At 43.9% G+C, this 21,908-nt stretch overlaps 1 protein-coding gene across 1 annotated transcript in view; it reads right to left on the reverse strand.

The window, feature by feature from the left end:
* Positions 1-19,422: 19,422 nt before the first annotated feature.
* The window catches only part of Xrcc4 (X-ray repair cross complementing 4), a 251,841-nt gene continuing 249,355 nt past the window's right edge, over positions 19,423-21,908 (reverse strand). The window contains exon 8 of the mRNA XM_004841642.4: positions 19,423-20,226. Within this exon, the coding sequence (XP_004841699.1) occupies positions 20,115-20,226 (112 nt within the window). The 3' untranslated portion in view covers positions 19,423-20,114. The remainder of the gene's footprint in view (positions 20,227-21,908) is intronic.

Raw genomic sequence — 21,908 nt, forward strand, 5'->3', positions numbered from 1 at the left:
ATGCCCAGAATCAAAGTATGTGGGTAACAAATGACATCCTTGTCATATGAAAAAACTGAGAAGCAAGGAGGACTTTTTTTTTTCAAGTTTTCAGATATCTGGAAATTATCAGTCTCAAAGCAACAGACAAAAACTAAAACACAATAAAAGAAAAACGACCAATTTAGGTGATATTCTAAAGTACAGATATAAGGAAAAAAGTGTTCACTGTGTTCCTGAGCAAAGGACACTATAAAAGAATCCACACAGGGAAGGGGCTGGTCTTAAGTAAAAGGAAGGGCCGGCCATCTATCGATGTGCAGACCTTGAGCTTGGCAGGTTATGCGTGAAGTTGAGTGGTCTGAGAAATGTGGCGCTGGCTCCCTACTGGGAAGAATTTCTGCATCGTTTACTAGGCTGTGGCTGCCCCCCTCTGTGCAGTATCCGCCCTCTCTGCTGCTTGGTGAGAAGTACATGCAAGCACTTCCGAGTAGCCTTCAGTTTGGGGGAAGATGACTTTCAGAAAGAGCCCAAGGGGTTGTGTGAAGCAGAGAGCTAGGCCAAGCGGATGCAGACTGGAACATCCGAATTAGGGACTCCAGATCCGCTAATCAATCCCGGTGTGGCACAGTAGCCAGAGTGCTGTGGTATGTGTGTGCTGTGGGATTACCCATCGCTGATGCGCACGTATGTGCTATCTGCAGCCGTTGGGGGAAATGTTTGCAGTTAGTAGTAAGAGACATTTGGCTCTCCTGTTTCAGAGGTCATCATGACTGAGGTAGGTATGGCACTCACTGCTTTCGGCAGCTATATCCTGGTGGGAAAGGCAGAGCCAAGATTATCTCACAGACAGGCAGAAAGGAACAGCGAGTTTTACACCCACTAGCTTCTCAAACAATAGCCAGTGACGTCTGACTGGAGTTGAGTAATGCAGTGGAGAACTGTGTTGCCAGCTTCTCAAAATGTAATCTTTAACCTCTTGTAGGGATGGACCCTGTGACACTGGGATACGGGAAAACAAGGAATAAAGCACAGAGGAGTCTCCTATGGACAGAAAGTGGGGAGAAAGAAGGCAGTACGTCTCCCTCCACTTCTCTGCCCTGGGAAGTACTACAAAATTTCAAAAGAGGAGGAGAAACCCCACTCAGCCTCCCACAGACTTGGACCTCGGATGCTCTGTTCCGTTTTCCAAGATCTGATTGTGCTGTTGTGTTGAGTATGGTGGAAGGAGGGATTTATATAAAAGCATTCTCCAAAAACAAAGAGCAAGCTTGCTTTTTGAACATATTGCAAGTGTTCTGAAGGACAGATTTTGTAGGATGCAAAGAATTATTTAAAAATTAGATAAAACATTCTGCTTCCCACTTAAATGATCACCCAGTGGCTTTATACATGTTTTCCAGCAAACAGCAATGGCAAATACCCCAATGGTGTTTGAATATGAGGTCTTGCTCTTCTGGAAATCATAATATTAATGTCTATAGATTGGGAAGATACAGATGATCAAACACTGCTGTTAATTCAGTGAAGCAAGTAAGTGAAATTGTGTTTTATTCATCACCTCATCTGTAGACAGTTTAAAAATAGTAGTGTGTTGTATGACATTGTATTTATTTAGTCTCCCCGTCCCGAACGTGCATATGGATTTACAGACCCCTCACGGTGAATTCTGCTCCCCTCAGGGGTTCAAGGCCCGCTGGTGGGGAGCCACTGCGCAGGACAGCCGAGTGATTGATGACGGGGAGAGGGCCCAGGGCACATCTGCTCCTCTTCTCTCGCTTTCATCCCCCTGGCTCCGCACTTTCTTCCCGAAACTCTGCACTCCGCTGTGTTTACTGAAAATGTTTTCTGTATAAACTTTGACAAGTTGGTTATGACTTTCCACAGTGGAAACATTTTTCATGCTAAAAAATGAGTTCTACCTTGAGTGGAGATTTGTGCATCTGGGAGAAAAGTCTTTTAATTCAAGATTCACTGGGTCTTCCCCTGAAGGTAGTAAGAGTTTATTCCTTATGCTGGGAGGTGAAGATGTGCTTGTGTGCTGCATGGCTCTTCATGCTATGGAGATATAAATATTTAATACAAATTAAATCAAAAGGATTTTCTGCATCTCAGTTCTAGCTGTTTCTCTTTACATTGTGATCACAATCGGCAAAAAATAAAAGTTCTACCCATACAGTTGTTACTTGCTACACAGAGCACAGCTAGATAACCCTGTGAATTTCCTTTTTGAGCGCATTTATCCTGCCACATTTTGTCAGAACTTGTGAACCTCTGCCGAGCTGTGCTTTCTTTCCTGTGTGTCTGCTTGTGGGGTGAAGATAAAGTTTTAACCTTCTCTCAAGTGATTTCCTTGATCTTTCGTGTATTTGTTCATGTATTTTTTCCTCTCTCCTTTTACATCACTCATACCTTCCCCTTACCATGGTACAGCTCTTCAACCAACGTGCTGTCTACACGTAATTGTGTCCTAGTGAGTTTCAATCCACTCCACTCTGGCTTCTGTCCCATTACTCTACCAGAAGTGCTTCTGCCAAGCCACAAGGCACCTAGATCTGGGGCCGGAGGCCACTTCTTGGTCCCCAGATCACTGGCTCTCCCGGGTGCTGTTAACATATTGATCGCCTGGTCTCTAACTGTCTCCATAGCTTTGTGTACCCTCTTCTCATTCTTTAGTCACATATTTATTCAGAAAGCCTTTTTCTGAGTACAAGGAATAGAACAGTGGAGAAGAAAGACTGGCTGCTTGTCTTCATGGACTGACCTTCTGCAGGCATCAGAAAAGCACACGTGCAGTAGCAGTAGAGTGAGTAGCAATGCTGAGGAAACTGCCATGTTAAGGGAGGACCTTGGAGAAAGGCCTGCTCGGGGTTTGAAAGGTCAGGGACAACTTCCTGGGCAGAGTGACACTTCCTCCAGACTTGTCAGAAAACTAGGAGTCAGCCAGAGGATGAGGAAGTGAGTGAGGAGAGGTGTTCAACCCCAAACCTGAGCACACGTAAGGGGCTGGAGGCAGAAAGCCAGTGGGGAGAGCTGGAGGAACTGGGCCCCATCACAAGCAAGGGTATTTGAGGGGAGAGGGTGACACAGGAGAGAACAGACCAAATGTCCCTGCAGTGCGTCAGCATCAAGCCGTGACAGGCCTTGTAAGATAGGTCGAGAAGACTGGCCTTCCTTCCTGAAGCACTGGAGAGCCTGCAAAGAGCATGGGGATGGGGTGACTGAAGTCGGGGCAGGAGCTGGCATGGGGCAAAGTCAAAGGAAGAGAGACTTGTAGGAGGCCGGGACACCGATCCTCCACAACAGCCAAGTCCAGGTCGATTCTGTGTGATAGCTAGAGCTGTGGTTTCTTCCCCTGTAACAGTGAAATTCTCTCTCCCCTCCATTAGCACTACCATGGTGTGGTAGCAGAGGGAGAAACAATTTGTTGTTACCAAGGAAGAAACAATAGAATTGGAAGAAACAATAGAATTGGTTGGGCCCAGAACCGGGGACCATGCCTGGTCACAGAGATGAAAGAGTCAATAACAGAGTGAGATTTCCAATGTGGGCAACCAAGTACGCATGGGAGCCATTCGCTAATCTGGAAAGTGCCAGGTACGAACAAGATGTTTCTAAACATGGGAGGGAGATTCTGAATTCAGTTGGAGTTTATTGATACCTTTGAAAAGCAGACCCAGCTGGACAGGGCATGGGGGCCCTGAGAGGTACCAGCCCTCCTATGTGCCTCTCAGAAGAGCTAAGGAAATGACCTGTTCCCAGCATCTTTATCTGGGAACCTGTCTGAGTGACCCACAGTACCAGATGCGGAGAAGGGGAGCTTACCTTTCTTTTCAGTGGGAGAACACTTCCCACAACAGACAGGCAGAAACCACAGTTCAGGATCCACTGTCTGCAAGTGGAAGTGTCAGGGAATCTGCAGCAAGAATCCCACACCTGGCTCCAGAAGCCACATGCCTTCCTGTCAAGCTCTCCACAATGTGGTTGAGAAGTGTTTGTCATCAGAGAGGCCAGGGCAGGCCAAGGGAACAAGAGCAACCCGAAAATAGCTACTACTTGAGTTAGGGGGTCCTGGTCTTTTCTCAGCATTTTGGCAAGGGCTTGCCAATATAGTTTAGGTTTAGGGTCAGCAAATCAGAACAAGTTAAAATAAGTACAGAGAGATGAGATATAAGAAGAAACATGAACTCTTCAATCTTATTTTGTTAGTGTGTGCATTGTCTTTTGTATTTTTGCACTTCACTATTGAAAGTGGGGGACATTTTTTTGCAAGATCACTGCCACCATGACCCTATCTAGAGCAATATATTAAAAAGAATGTAAAAAATGAGGACCTTTATTCCAGCGACTTCTAAGTAGCCATACACATGATTACATCTTTGTTTAATACCAGAAACATTTCTGAGACTCCCAGTTGAAGGATTGTGCTGTTTGAGAGAGAAAAATAAGATAATTCCAAATCTCTGGTCTATGGGACCATTTTTCATTTTCATCCTGAGTTGTCCAGTTCATGTACTCCACCGCCTACCATCTACCACGCTGTACACGTCTCCCATGCTAATACCTTATATAGGACACAATCTGTGTTATCAAAGGCTGTTAACAGACCATTAATGGAGTGTGTTTCACTTCAGGAAGTATGTAAGCAATTCCCAGAAAAGCATACTTAGTATATCTGTCTTAGTCATTTTTCTCCTTGCTGGGACAAAATATTTGACATAAAAAAATTAAAGGAGGAGGTTTATTTTGGTTCATAGTTTGCAGAGATTTGAGTCCAGAGACTGCCAGCTCCAAGACTGGACCTAGGGCAATGGGGCACAGTGGAGGGGAGACGCTCAAGTCCTGGTGGACTGGAAGCAGAGATGAGAGGAGGAGCCAGGAAGGGCTGAGCACTTCCAGGCATCACCCAGGACCGGATCCAGTCTCCTAACAAGTGAGCTTTGCTCTTCCACCATCAGGCAGCTTCCCAAAGCCTGCCTATGAGCCTGCAAGGCTGTGGGGACATTTCAGATGGAAACCATAACAATATCGCACGCATAGAACTTTCTTCAGCGTTAGTAACTATTGTAGCAGCTGCAAGGAGGACAGCTCATCAGTGACCCGAATTTCTGTAACCAGGACACAGTCAGCTTCCCAACAGTGCCTCGCTGGGCAGGGCGAACTCCCTTTGCTGTGTCAGTCGGTTAGTCACCCTCAGCCCCACCAGAGAGTGATTTAACCCCGTTTACAAGGAAGTGATTGTTCTCCTGCCCTTGGGGACCTGGTTCCTCAGTCACAAGCACCAGTGTCTGGGGCCAAAGCATGAGGAGGCTTCGTCCTCCCTCCCCGGCACAGTTTTGGGCTCAGAGGAAAGTGGTCGGGGAGTCACTGTAGCTGTCCCCTCCGGCGAGTTGTGCTGCTGATCACCACGTCACGGTACCTCACTGCATCCAGAGCCCCCTGGAATTTCTGGCTGCTCTCTGAAGACATCAACTGAAGTTCATGGAAAGAAAGAGTTTTTCCAAGGCCACCCAGCAGTGGGCTCGGGGCCCTGTGCTTGGCTCTTGAGTCTGTCTCGGACTCGCTCCATCCATGCCTTTCAAAGGACATTCCCAGAGGACCAGGGGTCCTCTCCCAGCCGCACCCGCTCCCCCTCGTCTTCTGTTGTCTTATGTATTGGGGTGCCATGAAAGACTTGACAAAATCCGAGTCTCCAACCTTGTTTTAAAAATAGCTGGAAGCTCCTGCCTTAGCTCTGTCCTCTCTGCACTGCACGAGGGCTGGATGGTGCCCTGCACATAGGCACAGATGCTGGGACTGTACACCCAGAGGTCTCCACAGGGCCAATGCAAAGAAGAATCCCTATGAATAATTGCCTGTGAAGTCTGAAATCCTGTGTCAGTAGCTCTGGGTTAGATCAGCTGAGGCTTTAAACTGTTCACAGAAGAAGACAGAGTAGCTGGGAAGATGAATGCTCGACGATCTTTGGTATGAATGCACACGTTACTGATTATTCAGGTGTGTTCCAGGGTGAGAGACAGGGCAGGTGTATTTTGTTAGTAGGGAGCCTGGAAAAATTGCCACAGTAGAGACACAATGAAGAGGGTGGACAGAGACAGGGGCAGACAGAGAAAACTTTTTTTTCCCCACAAAGGGCTGGTATCATGTAGCAGAAATAATCCTAACAATAACAGAAATAAAAGCAAAACCAAGTGATGGCTCCAATTCATCACAGAGTCTGAAGGGCGGCTTTAATAAGATTAAATTTAGGTTACTCTAACATTTAGTGAGTTTTTTCAATTTTTTTCTACTCCTAGGTCTGCATTTGCAAGAATATTTCGGTCTTCAATCTAGAAAGTGCTGTGGTTTCACAATTCAGAAAAGACGTTCTGAGAATTCATTATGAGCATGAAACCCTTTCAAATTCAAAGCACCACTGTTATCTGACAGATAAGGGGAGCCCAGAGCGTAGTGACGTAGCGCACACATCACAGTCTCTTGGAGAGCACACGCCATGGCATTTCCTATGTGACACTAGAGATTTCCAAACACCATAAGGAAGGAGCTGGGGAATCTGCCTCTTTGATGCTGTGAGCAGTTTCTACATCTCAGCAAGTGGGGCACTAGAGCAGATGGCTTTTTCTTCTGGGAAAACCAATCAGTCCTGCTCTGGAAAATAAATATTCTCTGTTCTTGGGGAAGAACTAACAACCTGGATTCAGATGCTTTCATCTCAAAGGACTTCAGCTATGTAGATTAGATGTGCTCCGAAACAGACTCTTCTTTCTCTGAAGGCAGTTTTTGGGAGGAAGAAGGAAGAGGCCAGGTAGAAACATTTCTCTTTTCTTTATACAGATTTATGCTGCTTTACAATAGTGTGTCATTTCTTCCGGGGGACCCTTTCAAAACACGTAGGTTAGTCAGTCTCTCTCTCTCTCTCTCTCTCTCTCTCTGCCATGTTTGTGTTACTGTCAGCTTGTCCGTGGCATATCAAGATCTTAGAGTCAGACAATCGCAAGTCTGCAGGGAAGTTGGCTGTGCCTGAAGACGACACTTTAGAAGACTGAGGACTAGGCTTGGTGCAGTTGAGACTAGAACTACAGATGCTGCACACCAGAGGCCAATAAACAACCAAATAGCCCCAGTTTAAGGGATATACACTGGTACTGGTCCATTTACCCGCTGGAGTGCACAGGGTAAGGCCAACTGTGAGGCAGAGTGTATGGCTTTCCTGGTGAATTAACCTAATCACCGAGAAAAGGGGCAGCGAACAATGCCCAGGTTGGGTTTGCAGACAGAAGAACCCAGCAGTCTCACAGGGTAGAGGCTGCGGGTTTCACTTTGGATATTTAAAGTTAATATGACCTCTTTTGGCCTTTCATTGTTGGGAGTTGGACATAAGATTTCCACTTAGCAGCGCAAAATGTGAACCCTGTGGACACTGAGAGTCAGATACTGTCCTCTTAAATTGGATTTAGGAAAGGTTCTGTTCTACTAGAATTTCAATGAGCCGGAGCAACAAACCATACCTTTTGCTTTTCTCAGCATTAATGCTCTTGTGTTTACTATGATACAGGTTTAAATCATTAACTCAGAAATATCTATTGAGCATCTCCCGTGTGCTCAGCACTACTCAAAGCAACACAGTTGTAGGGAGAACCAAACAGGCTGTTCTAATTACGTTGATAGTGTCCTATGAAGAGATGGTTAAGAAGCAAACACACTGTGTAATCCAGCAGGTTCTGATGGGTGATATGGAAACATAAGCAATGAGTGCAAGAGGAACTATGTGTGCTGGGCAGGGAGGGAGGGTGCCTTTTACATGGGGTGTCAGGGAAGGCCTCTCCGAGAACGTGGACTATGAGTGGGAGCATCAGGCAGGGAGACAGACTCTGGATGTCTGAGGGGCTGCACATTCCAGCCAGGAAGGGCACTGCATGTGGAAGTAGGAGGTACCTGACTGTTCATGGCACAGCAATCACATGGGTGTGTCTGCACCCGAAAGAGGGCAGGTAGGAGACAACACCAGGGAGGTGGAGTCCAGGCAGGTCACTTCCCGAGCCTTAGATGAGTGGCAAAGATCTTAGCTTCCACTCGAGCGCACAAGGGAGGAACAGGAGAGTTTTGAGGAGAGAATCCAGCTCCTGGCTACCATGTGACGCCTACTGAGGCTCCCCAGGAAGACTGAGGGCTGCTGCAGTGATCAGGTGAAGCAGGGTCTGACTGGTTCTAGCTCTGAAGTTGGAAGAGGAAACCAATTCTGGGTGTGCTTGGCTTGGAACTGGGTGTCAGTGGTGAGAGATATAGATGAATCAAGGGCAACTTGATTGCCAAGAATGCATCACCATTTATGGAATGAGAGAGACTGTTGAAGAACGCTTGAGAGGAATGTTTGGATGTCAGATTTATATGTCTACTGGACATCCGAGGACAAAGGGCCAGGAGGAGGTTGGCATTTTTCAGTATATAAAGTTACTTAAAGCCCCAGTCTACATGAGCTCACTTGGAGAGCTGTATTAGTCAGCTCCTGGTACATACCAAAATGCTGTAGAATGGGAGGCTTAAGAACAGAAATTTATTTTCTTTCAGTTCTGGCTGATTTAATTCCTAGTGACAGATCCCTCCTGTTTTGTAGAGGACTCCTTGCTGTCTGAGTTCTCACATAGCAGAGGCACATGGGGCTCTGCTCTCTCTTCTTGTACAGGTACTGATCCCATCATGCAGCTCTATTCTCATGATTTTGTCTGAACCTAATTATTTCCTAAAATCTGCACCCCTGATTAGCATCACATGGTTGATGGAGTTAGCGCGGCAATGTATGAATTTGGGGTGGAACAGAATTCAGTCCAAAGAAGAGCCAAAGTATGGACTAGAACAGGTCCAAGCACAGAGCGCTTCGCAGAGATTGGAAAAATTGAGGAGTAGTGTTAAAAAGGGAATTGTTATGGAATTGGAAGAGAACTAAAAAAGAAAACAAAACACAAAGCATTGCAGGATGAAGACTTGAGAATGGGCACTCAACTCAGCAACGTGAAAGCCTTGGTGACCTAGACAAGAACACCCTGCTGTGAAAGCCCTGGTGACCTAGACAAGAACACCCTGGCCGAATGCAGAAATGATGATTCAATTGTAGTGGATTTCAAGGGAAAATGGGAAATGAACCTCCGCTCAGCTTGGTTCAGACCATGGTGTGGAGATTTAAAGATGTTCTAAATCTCAAATTATTTGCTAATGATGCAGAGTAATCATCTATACGTAAAAAAGTCCACTCGGAAGCATTGGGGGGCTGTGTAGGAGGCCCGCTTCTCTCCAGTTGTCCAGCAAAGGGGTATCACAGATGTCAGCAGAGGGCTCAAGCCAAGAGAGGGATAAGCGATGTGTGGAGAGCTCTGCAGCATTTCAGTCAGTTACTACTTGGGTCCCCTCCTAGGCAAGTGGAAAATGGCTTTATAGTTGCGTAAACTAAGACAGGACACAAGGTAGCTCTGTTGTCACAATCTATAGCATGAAACCAACAGACAGCCCATCTCAATTTCTTCCTTCCTTGCTTCCCTCTTCCCTCCCCCCTTCCTTCTTTTCCTCTCTTTGTCCCTTTGTGCCTTTCTTTGTCCATTTGTTCTTCCTTATGCAGGGCCTCATGAGTGCTAGGCAAGCTCTCTACCTCTGAGCTACATTTCCAGTCACTATTTTTTTTCCCTAAGTTGAAATTAGCAATAAGAAATCCATTTACTCAGTTTTACTCTGCTCAGATTTTCATTCGTGTCTTTCAGATAAGTTTCAGACTAGTGAATTGGCAGGGAGTGCCGGGAAAATGTGCTTCCCCTTTTAAGCCTGGGGACATCCTGCTTTCCCGTGACCAGAGTGGGAAACCGGCCCTCTGTCCCTGCAACAGCAGGGCACACACAGCAATAAAGCAGTCATAACTCATTTGAGCGGATTATCTTACTTTTCCTCTCATGAGTTTCCTTTGCTTTGGTGGAAGGTGGGATGTGATGACCTAAATGAAGCATTTCTACATCTCATTCCCAGATTCTGGGACACCATTTTTACTTTCCCACTCAAAACCATGGGAACATCAGTGGTTAACCAGGGGAGTCCTGAGGATGGGGAGCCTCCCATCAGTTACAGCCTGGTCTGAAACAGTTGATTTGAACAGGCATTTCCATCGCCTCCCGAGCAGAGTGGTCACATTATGCGAGTCTGCCGTACAGTAAGTGGCATTTCCTGAGGTAACAGAGCCCCGTCTAACTGCCTCTGAGTGCACCGCTCTGGAGCTGCAGTGCTTTTTGCACACAAACCCACAAATGCCTGGTGCAAACTGGCCAGTCAGCCCCTTGCACGCACAGGGTCTGGAAGTCTACGTGGGCAATTCAAACAAAGTTGTGTTTGCTTCTCTTCGCCTTTTTCTGTGCTTATACCCCTGGGTTTTTGTTAACATTTTAAAAAGATATTTAAAACTGCACTTGAGCCACCTTGTAAAATGAAAGAGTACATTGTACAGGCACCAAAGGTACACGCCAGTGCTTTTATCAAAGTCAGGGTCCTGCTCTGCAGCACTAATTGGAACCATGTGTCGAAAATGCAAGACAGGATTTTCAGCTGTTCTTTAATTAAGTGGAATAAAATCAGAACTAAACCTCACATTTCTTTTTAAGGAGAGGCTGCTGGAGTTGTGCTATTAGCAGGCCTGATGGATGACTCCAAGCAGGGGCACTGGCACCTGCACCTGGACCCCTGGGATGTCGGTAGTTGTTTTATTTAAGGAACTCTCAATGATTCTATTATGTTTTTTAGCCACACTCATAGAAGGCCTGGCTGCAAATGTTTTTCAGATAAGGAGATGAAAGAAAGAGATAGAAAACTTAATTATTTTCAAGTGCACAGGAAAATTGACTCATGAATGATTTTTTTATATAATCTTGCAGAGTTACTGCAAAAGTCATTAGTAGGTGGAAAAAGTTCCTCCTCATGCAATTGCCCACTGAAATCTGTGGAGAAATAGCAGCTGATATATGTGCCTAATAGAAAATATTGTCTCAAATTTTCTGTTGGAGCTTAAAAACAAACTATAATTTGATTTTTTAAAGTGAGATTTCTGCCACTGTTTACATAGGGAAAAGGATACTTTATGGTTTTTAATTGTCCTGAGGTCAAAATCCCAGGGAATAAAAAGTTCACAATGTCTCTTTTCAGGATCTAAGCATGGTCTTTCGCGATGCTTCACATTACCTACCACTCGTTGAGTGGAACCAGTGTATTGAGCTCTAGTCTCTCCCTGCTGCTACAAGAACTGGATCCAATACCTTTGCAAAAAAGTGCTGAAGCCCTAAGGAAGAAATGTGCACAATGCTTCCAACAGCCTACCTCCACCAGAAAGAGGTAAAAATTGAAGTGAATTAACGGTGACAGTGACCGCAGCTACTCCAAAGGTGCCTACAGTAGTGATTTGCAAGAAATGAAGAGGTCCTAGCAGGGTTGAGTGTGCTCAAGGAAGGACAGTTCCACAAGAGGGTCAGAGCACTCCTAGAACCACACCTGAAGAAGGGATCAGAGCCCGGGGAGGGAGCACTGGAAAGGCCCGCTCTGTTCACTGGGGCTGATGTCCAGACCCACAGTGCCAAATTCAAGACACACAGTGGGCAGCTTACACTACCTCTGCAGCCTGCAGTTCACCCTGCCACAGCACAGGGAGCCTTGCTCCCAGCCTTTGTGCTGTAACACAGCTGTGTGCACCCAGCCGTGAGGCACCGCGGTTACTCCTGGAGCTCAGCTCAAACTCCAGCTCTCTCCTCCTCTCCCGGGTTCCTGTGGCTCCACCCTCTCCTCCCTGAACTCTCCCAAAGAAGAGTGGGCAGGCTGGTCTCTTTTGGCCCACAAGGGCCCCTGAGCACACCACCTTCATGATACTGTCAGGGCCTTGATTGCCCGCGGACATGGCTGCCTTCCTCCTCTGTGCACTCATGCAAACACCTGCAAAGGCCACAGTGGTGTCTTCTCCATTTCTGCATCCCCAGGGCCTAGCATAATGCCTGGGACGAAGTGCTCCGCAAACATTTGATGAATCAATTAATAAGTATCACATTCACATTAGGATTTGTGTCTTAGCTATAGCTGAGAATTTTGTGAAAGCTGAAGACCCCACGTCCTTGAAGGTAGCCAGAGTCTTCAAACTGAGATAAATAAGATGACAGATACAAAGAATAGTGAAAATAAAAATATATTGAGTTAACATTTGCTAATTATAGACAATTATGAAAGTTAATGGTATCATGTATAATATGATAGGGATATTATGGAAAAAGTCAAACTAAGAGGGAAATACCCTTCAGAAATGGAAGTATTTTATATACAATTACGCAAGAAAATACTAACGTTGTTATTAAATCTCCCCTCCCAAATGCCCTAATTCTTGCAGGATATAAATTTTTTAGTAATTTCACACAGTCTTTGGGTGACATTGTTGCATATAAAAACTGGCTGTGAGTCAAATATTCTCATGCTGTGAGACTTGAAATCTTAAGGAAAGAACACCAATCATGGCCAGTGTGTAAGAATTCTGATTTTATCCTTTGGTGGAGAATATGAGTGAATAAATCAGTAAATGAATGCATGATCATATTTAAAGCACAAGAATAGATTTTTCTCTTCCCTAAATAGCACTTGTACAGACAATGTTTTCTTCTGGAATTTTCATTTCTCATTCTTTGATGGAAAACTTGCTGCTTCTTGCCAGTCATATTTCCTCTTTCGATCATTCAGCACTTTCCATCAGGGCTTGCTTTGTCTGGAAGGGGTCCCGTCCTTCACGGGACATGGCATGTGTTCTGGGGGTAGGAACAGGGTAAAGTTAACATTTAGCACTAGACAAAATGTGTTACACAAAAGCACATTACGTGACTATTTGATAACAACATGGGGTAAGAAAGGAACAGGACAGCTCTTCATGGAGAAAGTAATAGAAATGGGAGAGAGCAAACAGGAAAGGGGGAGAGGACAGAGCAAAGGTACATGGCATGGCCAGGCAGGAGGCTGGACCCACAGAGCCGAGCTTGTTGGGAAACTCGTGAGCAGGACAGCCAAAAGGCTTTCAAGAATGGAGTTATGATAAAATGCAATGGAGGCTCCTTGTTTTCTTTACTGCAAACAGCATCTCTGTCTCCTCCACTTCAGTGAATTTTTCTACACACAGATATTTGAGCGCTTTTTTGTGACAGGAATCCATAAAAAGGAGGCACGTTCTACAGCTAGGTCTGCAAAGAGACAAGAAAGAATCATGTCAGGATGGATAAAACATGAGCCAGACTCAGAGCTCAGGAATTTATAGAAGTAACTATGAAAATACATCCTACAGGAGTTCACAAAAATTTTCCAAATAGCATCTGAATTTAGGAAAGATGAAGGTTAAGGAGCATTACCTATTAAATACCAAAAGAGGGTCAAGGAGCCCATAATCTAGTTTTACGTAGTTTTGTGCTAAAACACCGTGTGTTGATTTTCTGATGAGATGGTAACACTCCGAATCTGCTGCACACACCTCACACTCTATGTGCCAGGCAGGGCGCAAGACAACTCAAATGCAGAAGACACAGGCTGCCTAGGGTTACAGTTAGCAGCTCAGAGAAGGAGGGCAGGACCCCCGCTTGACCCGGTCCCTCGATCCACATTTCTAATGGATTTATTTTGTCACGAGTTATAGGTGAAGGCAACTGACTTTTGTTCCATGTAATACACTAAAATTTACTATACACGTTGTAAAAATGACTCTTTTTCTATGTGAATAACTGCATTGTCGTGAATTGTGATATATTGCTAAAGGACAAACTATCCAGATCTCAGTGGCTTTGCACAGCAATTATCCCCCTCCCTGTAAGGTGGTAAGTACAGTTGGACAGGGCTCTGCTTGTCTGCCTGGGCTGGATAGGTGGCTCTTCCGGACGTTCCAGCACGCTGGCTCGGCTCTGGCTGGAAGACTAGGTTTATTTCTAATCGCAGGTCAGCAGAGATTAGGGTGTGAGGAGCAGCAGCTCCCTGGGCATCTATCCCTCAGAGCAGAGATTACATCCGCCCAGAGGCACAAGCAGGAGCAGGAAACAGCTCTTGCCTCCTCAGCTCAGGTCTGTTCTTTTACCCACACTTGCTGACCAGAGCCAGGCATGAATGGGGTGGTGAACAGTAAATAATCACTGAGAACAATTTAATCTTCCATGTAATCTAGCTGCTCCTCTGTAAGCTTAGTCCGTCAAAGAATTATACCTCTTTTGAAAAGTGAACCAACATCTTTCCAATATTATTCAATAGAAGCCTCTGAACAACTTCAGAAGCTCAAACTCCCAAAATGTTTGCAAATCATTTATGACAAAGTCATCGTCTTCAGACGTACTCCATCATCACTGCCTCCATTTCTCACTACGGGAGTGTCTAGGACCCTCGTGATACTTCCATTAGATCTCACGTGAGAAAGTGACAGAGGGAACAATGTCTTTCTGACTATTCAATAAGACTGAGTAAAAATTATGATGCGCTGTAGTATTTCAATGATCACTGTACACATTTTCCTCCCAGTGATAGCCAACTGTGGGAATTCTTCCATTTGAAATTGGCTTTTTAATTTATAAAATTGATAATACTATCCTACATTGTCAAAGATCATACATAGTTTATACTATCACTAAAATTAGTCAGTGATTATTAGAAAATGAATCTAATGCAGAAAAGCCGTTTGGCACACATTAACCTCGTAGAATAAAACATGGATACCATGTTGGGTATCCCTGTATATCACTTCAAAGTCCTCTGGGCCCCCTTCAATGCCAGTCAGATCCTTGGCAATGAGTTCGTCCGGAGCCTCACTGTACTCAAGGTTAGAGCTCTTGGGCCCTGGTTCCTCCTGATCCCTGCAGGAACGTGCTGTGTATTCACACGGGGCATCTAAACTATGGAGTGATGTTTCTTGGCCACCCTTGACCAGTGAGAAAAAGTAGCCAACAGATAGTGGTTTCCTTTCTCCCCATGCATGTGTAGTTTTGGGGAAACTTTCAGGAGCTTTCTCAGCAGATTCTGAGGGATGCAGCATATGTCACCCACAGGGGTGGCCACCTGGAGGAGGCATCTTTGCGTTGCCTCCCCATATCCTGTTTTATGCTTCTGTCTCACTTCCTGGTTCTTGGGATCTCATCTGGAAATATATTTCTTTTCTACAAGCCCTTGTCTCAGGCTCAGCTTTTGGAGAATGCAAGGTAAAAAGGGTCTTGTATAAACAGGTGCATAAAAACTGTCAATTTCACCTACATTTATTCAACTGGCCATGTTATTTCTAGGATCACAATTAAGTTGGGGACCTTGTCTTAGCCAACAGTTTCAGATCCAGTATATATTCCAGTCACTGGAAGTCTGGCTGCCAAATTGCTCTTGCCCTTTAGCAAGGGCATTTAGTACCTCTCCCCTTTCCTGCAAAAACAAGAGCATTTCGGGACAGGTTCTCTGTAAGACTGTGAGATGAAAATTTAGGATGAAAGTCCTCCAAACAAAGGAAGAGAAATCAATGTACGAACAAGAAAATGCATGTAGAGTTTTATGCAAATAGAGAAGTAAATCTGACAAAGAAGACAATGGCTGGTAAATGAAAGAATACGGATTTATGAATGGAAGAAATGAATCTATATCACCTGGGGAGGATTTTATGTTGAGCAGATTAAAAAAAGAGGAGGGGCAGGAAAAGATAGTGATCGGTTAGTTAATGAAATAATTGCAGAATGTATTTTTCAAGGTGTCCTTTTCTAAGAAGAACATAAAGAAAATCACTGTAGGTTACATCATAGAGTGCTTACACATGAAACTGCTCTTCTGAAGAGCATTTATGACAAGCTGTCAGATCAACAGTGAAACTTTTAAATTCAGACAATAGCTACCAGTGGGCTCATGAATAGTTCTTTTGGGATGGTATCACTCTCCCTTGCAAAATTGTTACAATGAGCACAACAATTAACTACTTCATTTCTGGGTTTCCTAACTGACAGGTGAATTCACGAGGCCTTTCTTGCATTCAGAGTCAATCCTAGATGGGATTTGATGGGTTATGTAAATAATACCGAGCATAAGAAAGACATGAACATGAAAAGGTGACTGTTGCTGTTGTTCTTCTGGACGAGGTCTGGCGCGAGCCCCGGATGGGCCTTCCTTTCCGGTCCTGACACCCAGCCAGGTCCTGAGGTTTGCTGGCAGCCCATTTCCCGGTGCCACCAGAACTGCACAGCCCGATTCTCTTCTGGTCTTCATCACACAGCTCAGCGTGCGGCTCGGACCCTCCAGGACCCTGGCCACGCCGGGGATTCAGTCACAGGCTTCGGCAGTAACCCCACCTGTGCCCCAGCACCTGTCACCTGGCCCGAGGCAAACAGCCCCGTCCTCAGCCACTGTTCAACCCTCCCAAGTCCCCTCCGGTGCCCAGTGGAATCTTTTTTATGGATTCGCACCCCTAACTGGCAGCTTTGCTCTGCTCTTTATGCCACAGGCCTTCCTACTCCGGGTGTCACGGTTAGTAGCCGCGTGGTTTCGTCACTGGGTCCCCACGCGGCTCCCTCCCACATCCTCCATTCTCTGAGAGCCTCCAAGTTGCATTTCCTAGAACACAGTGACAGACCCCTGGTCTGTATCATCCCCTGCCATGCCTCGTGCCCGGAAGAGAGATTAGCACAAATGCCGTGCCGAATGGATGGATCTATCCTTTAATTCTCCACATGGCCCAGGTCTGTATTTTGTGCATAACTAATCTTTAATAAACATTTGTTGAATCAAAATTACCCAGTAAAGAGTTGTTTGGCTCAAAAACACAGAGTCCTGTGTTTTATAAATTTAAGCTACAGGCTACTAAGCAAAACTTTTCTAAAATAGTTTTCTGACCTTTTCAAACCGCATAATGAAGACATCTCCTCCGGAAAGGGACTTTTTCTTCCACGAACTTTGCTAATGAGGCCCGAGGCTCACTTTCAGCTGCCAAGGTGAAGAACGCATTTTAAGATAAAGAAAAAACACAGCCTTCAGAAATGTGACCTGCTGGTCTCGGGGGTGAGGATACTACGGATCAAAAACGCTACCCTGCATTACAAGTCAATTTCTGTCCCTTACCTTGTGACGCTCTTCTGCAACGATTTGCTTTTGAGTGTAGATGATGGAAAGTGTGAGCGAAGCGTGGCTTGGAGGGCAGGGTGTCAGCACCTTCTCCCTAGACCCACAGGAGTCTGTCCGTCCGCGTGAGGCCAAGCCGGGAAAGAGTCTCCATTCCTCCACACTAGATGCAGGCAAGGGAGCCATGGCTGCAGGCCCTCCCTTCTCTTTTCCTATCGTTGCTAACAAGTTGAATTGATCTGAGAACCCAGCAATGGTTGAAAGATGCATTGCTCAGAAAAATAAATTCAGAACTTTCAAAATATTATGAACTCTCTGGTTCTACTGCTATAACTATTTAGGAAATACTTTTCTCATCTCAGCAGTAATTTTCTTCTTTTTCGCTGCACACACACACACACACAGTTTCACACTGACTTTAGGGGTGGTCTCCTTCGTGTACGGAACCTTTGGAAAAATCCAAGATAAGGTTTGGAATACAGTAAGTTCAATATTACAGTGCAGTTCCAATGTGACTGAGCAGAATTTTGTATTTTATTATCATATATTTATATTTCATACGTTGATATTTTAAATTTTTTCCCTTAAATGTAAGCTATCAAATAAATTAAAATATAGAAAAATTTCTATTCATACTATTTTGCTATCCTATTGCCTTAGTTAAATCCTGCTCTCGATATAAACAATCATTTCTAATTTCATCTTTATTTTCTCTCTAGTCAAACATATGAACATACACATAGCTGTATACTTTATTTCAATTAATACTTGGGCTCTCTGGATAACTATTTCTTTGTAACAAATCATCCAGCCAAACTTCAATCTTTCAAACTTCAATCTTTTAATCTTCCAAAGAATCTTTCTTTTCTTTTCAACATGGCTTAGTAACTTTATTTTAAAAACAACGTTTGAATGCTTATTATGTAATATACATATACTAATCACTCAGCAAACATTAAGCTTCTAGGAGCTCAGCATGATCTTGATATTAGGGGTAGAGGGATAAATCAGATGGCCCTATCTCTGATATGATGGGGCTTATAAGAGACAGAGACAGGAATTCCAGGCAGTAATGTGCATAGTGAAGGAAAGACCCTAATGGGACAGGGAGTGATGGGAGGACACAGCACCTTAAAAAGGGCGTAGGGGTGTAGGGTGCTCTGGGGAGAGCACTTTGAGATGATGACATCTGGCTCCAGATTTGAACGATGAGAACAAGCCAGCTATGTACAAATGGGCGCTCTAGGAAAGGGCACAGCTAGGTGATGCTCCTGAGAGCTGGCTGCTCTCAGGGCAGTGTGGGCAGTGATCGAGGAGCTCGGGTGGAAGTCAGTGTGGAGATGAGGAAAATCAACAGGCCTCACAGACCCTGGCGAGAGCTTGGACTTTGGTCAGAGGGACTGGATTACTATTGGAGCAAGGTCTTTATCCAGGCAGGGAAGTGATTTCATCTAAGGATTTAAAAAATGGGTTTGATTGGACAGTAGGGAAGTAGGAGGCCCTTGTGATAGAGAGAGAGGTGTAGATAGAGGCAAGTTATATTTTAGAGGGAGAAATGAAAGAAGGCATTGGGAAGGAGAGCAGAGACACACCAAGAAGGACTCCACGGTTTTTAGCTTGAAGGAACTGAGTAAATAATGGTAGTAAATTTTCCTGCATGGAGAAGACTGCAAAATCAGTAATGGTGGGAAATAACCAGATCCCTGCTTCGGGTATGTTAAACCATCTGAAGAAAGGAATGAGCAGATAAATGCACTCGTGTGTTTGAAAATGATGCCTAGGTGTAACAAGAGTTGATACAAAGAAATATTTTTTCAGAAAGTTCAAGAAACTCCTTTTGTGACAAATTCACAACACATTTTATATACTGTGTGTGAGAGTGTTTGTAAATAGGACTATAGAGACAGAGGGCAACTTTGGACACACTAGCTCATATCTGTACATACATGGCTTTTAACCACATACAACCTAGGGTGCTCTAGCGTGGGCCATGGACAGGGCCGAAGCCTGAGGTCCAGGCAATCAAATATTTACTGTCAAGGAAAGAAGAGATCAACAAAGAGGTCTAAAAAGATGAGTGAGCAGAAAGAGGACTGTAAGGAACATATGCTATTGCATAGTTGAGGTGGAGAAAGAGGACAGATGACTGACTTTGTGGAGGACTGAGGCTGAGCCGACCCCTGGAACTGGCAACGTGGAATCCCCACTCCCCACTCACGTCGGTTTATGGCGCCTGCCTCACAAGCGCAAGGTCCCGAGTTCGATCTCTGGTACAAGAAAAAAAAAAAACAACCAGAAAAACAGAACAAGAGGTTAGAAAGGAGAGCCAGTGAATATAAAACAGTGCCAGACGTTATTGCTGATAGATACAGTAAAGTGTTTATTTTTGAGGAGTGCTGTGGTATACATGTGGAAATATCAATGATCCCTGAAAAATACTCTTTTTCTTTTACATGATCTTTCTTTCGACACAAAAAGTGCATGCATTAGTAAACACTTTTTAAAGACATGTTGCTACAGTGAAAAAATAGTTAAGCTAAATAACAGATTTTATTAAGACAAAAATTTCAATGTATCGAGAACTTTATCACAAAAGAAAAATATATTTTATATATCATCCCACAAATTAAAATGCTCAAACACACTGCCCAGAATATAACCCTTACAAAAGAAATGGAGACATTTAAAGGAGGTATTTACTTAGTCTTATTTCCAAAATCCTCTTGGATAGGATGTTAGTTAGCTACCCCATATAATATGCATGAATGAATATGATAAATGTGTCCCTTGTGAGAGAAGTCTCAGATTTTATGCAATTATAGACATGGGAATGATGAGTATAGAAGAAGGTATCACTGTCAGGAAATCGTCTCTTCATACACACGAGGAATCCACCTCACAAGGCTCCACTCCTATCGTTAAGTTGTATGGTAGAGTAACAGCTGCTGCTGAGTGGAGATTTTGCTTTTTCATTTTAAACAAGTTAATAGACTATGTAGTCTAGCGAATATTGAAGTACTGTTTCAGGATTGTTAAATCTCATCGAAGAGGTCTTCCGGACTGCTGTTTCTTAGGGTTTCTAAGGACATGTTCCCAACCGAGATGTGCTCCTTTTTTGACATCTCAGGTTGTGAAGCGTCAGGCCTAGGGTCAAAAGAAAATCAAGATAATTTTACTTTTAAAAATTCCATTATAGAGTAAAAGAGAAGGAAGATACACATAAATGAAATGACAGTTAAATCCTGTTTCAGGATGAATTGAAGATTTATTTCCTTATTCTGTTAATTATAAGGCAGAGGAAGAAAATTAAATTTCTTTAATTGCTTTAGAATTAATCTGTCTCCATTTTGAGCTAACAAGAATTCAAGGGCCTACACAATAGTCATAATCAAGATCAGGAGATAAAATCCTCTATCCTCTGGCTATGTAATTCCTTTTCCATATGCTAGGACATAGAGGTTTCTTAAGCCAATCATTTTATGATTCCATCACAACTTACATTTTTCTTTGGCTCCCTGAGTTTTCTCTAGTGGTCACCTGATAAGTTGGATAAAGTGAAAAATGAGTCTTCGTGTTTATGGAAGTTGCTGATAACACGTGGTTGGTGGACACTCTCCATATCCTTGTTTAGTACACTCTATTTTAGGTAGGTCCAGTCCTGAAGCAATCACTGCTCCCGCGGCTGGCCTCTCTCTGCTAGGTTCCAGCGTAACAGGCTGTCCACTGCCATGTCCATGAGCCAGAGGACAACAGGGCTCAGGCACAAGCACAGCTTATGTCTTTGCATCAGCCGTGTCAGTGCCTCTCCAAGGAGCGGAAATATAACATGCTTAATATGAACAACTACAGGCAGATTCAGAGGCGATTATGGTTAGGTTCCAGGTTGCACTCCGCAATGCCCCATAGTTCCGAACTCAAAGCCATGGGGGAATCTTAGCGGTCTGGCACAGTTGAAAAAGTGTGGGACTTCAAGTCAGGACAGGTTTGAATCAATGTCTCTCTCTTTTCAAGTTTAAGTGCATGATTGCTATGTCTTTTTTTCCTGAATACAATTGTTCCAAGAAATCCTGCTTAGAGGTGAAATGTGAAAACAACTGACTCAGAGAACCTGCATCTGGAGTCTTACTAGAGAGTGAGCTAAACAAGTCATGTGAAGCCTGGAGCTCCTCTCTGTCTGATTGGTTATGGCAGTTTAAGTTCTAAACTTTCCACAAAGACTTTTTTTCTTAATGTTCCACATTCAGGCTGATTTTTCTTTCCTCTCATCATTTAGAGTGCCTAATATTTACACCCTAAATTCCAATGCATAGTTTCATTGGTTTAATCAACACTTGTTGGATTTGCACTATGAATAGCTCACTGTCAAGGAAATATCATACATATAATAAAGGTAACACATGATACCTGCTCTGAGAAAGCTTTCAATTAAGCTTTTTTATTTTATCTAATCATTTCAAATATGTCTTTTATCCTAAGAAGTTTATAAGTAGCTCGAAGATAAGAACTATATAATATAATTAGTTCACAAAAATTAGTTCTAATCCCTTTAGACAGCTCCGTAAATATTATATTAATATTTAGGATTCTGGTAGATTTTCAGATAGTTTCTCTGGGCAACATAGTTCAATAGGAGGAATTCCAAATACAGGACCATGAGATCTCCATTTATCCTCCACCACCATGAGATTTTGGTTGGGTCATTTTAGCTTCTTAATCTAATTTCTGGAAAGTTACCATAAATGATCTTGGTACTCCTTCAGTCTTTTGTATTCTGAGATGGTTATACTTATATATCTGAGCATAGATTACTTTGCTAACTACAGGTC

Source organism: Heterocephalus glaber, unplaced genomic scaffold, assembly GCF_053883595.1.
Source record: "Heterocephalus glaber isolate CG9 unplaced genomic scaffold, H.glaber_assembly_v1.0 deba00001465, whole genome shotgun sequence".
In the NCBI taxonomy this organism is placed as follows: Eukaryota; Metazoa; Chordata; class Mammalia; order Rodentia; family Bathyergidae; genus Heterocephalus; species Heterocephalus glaber.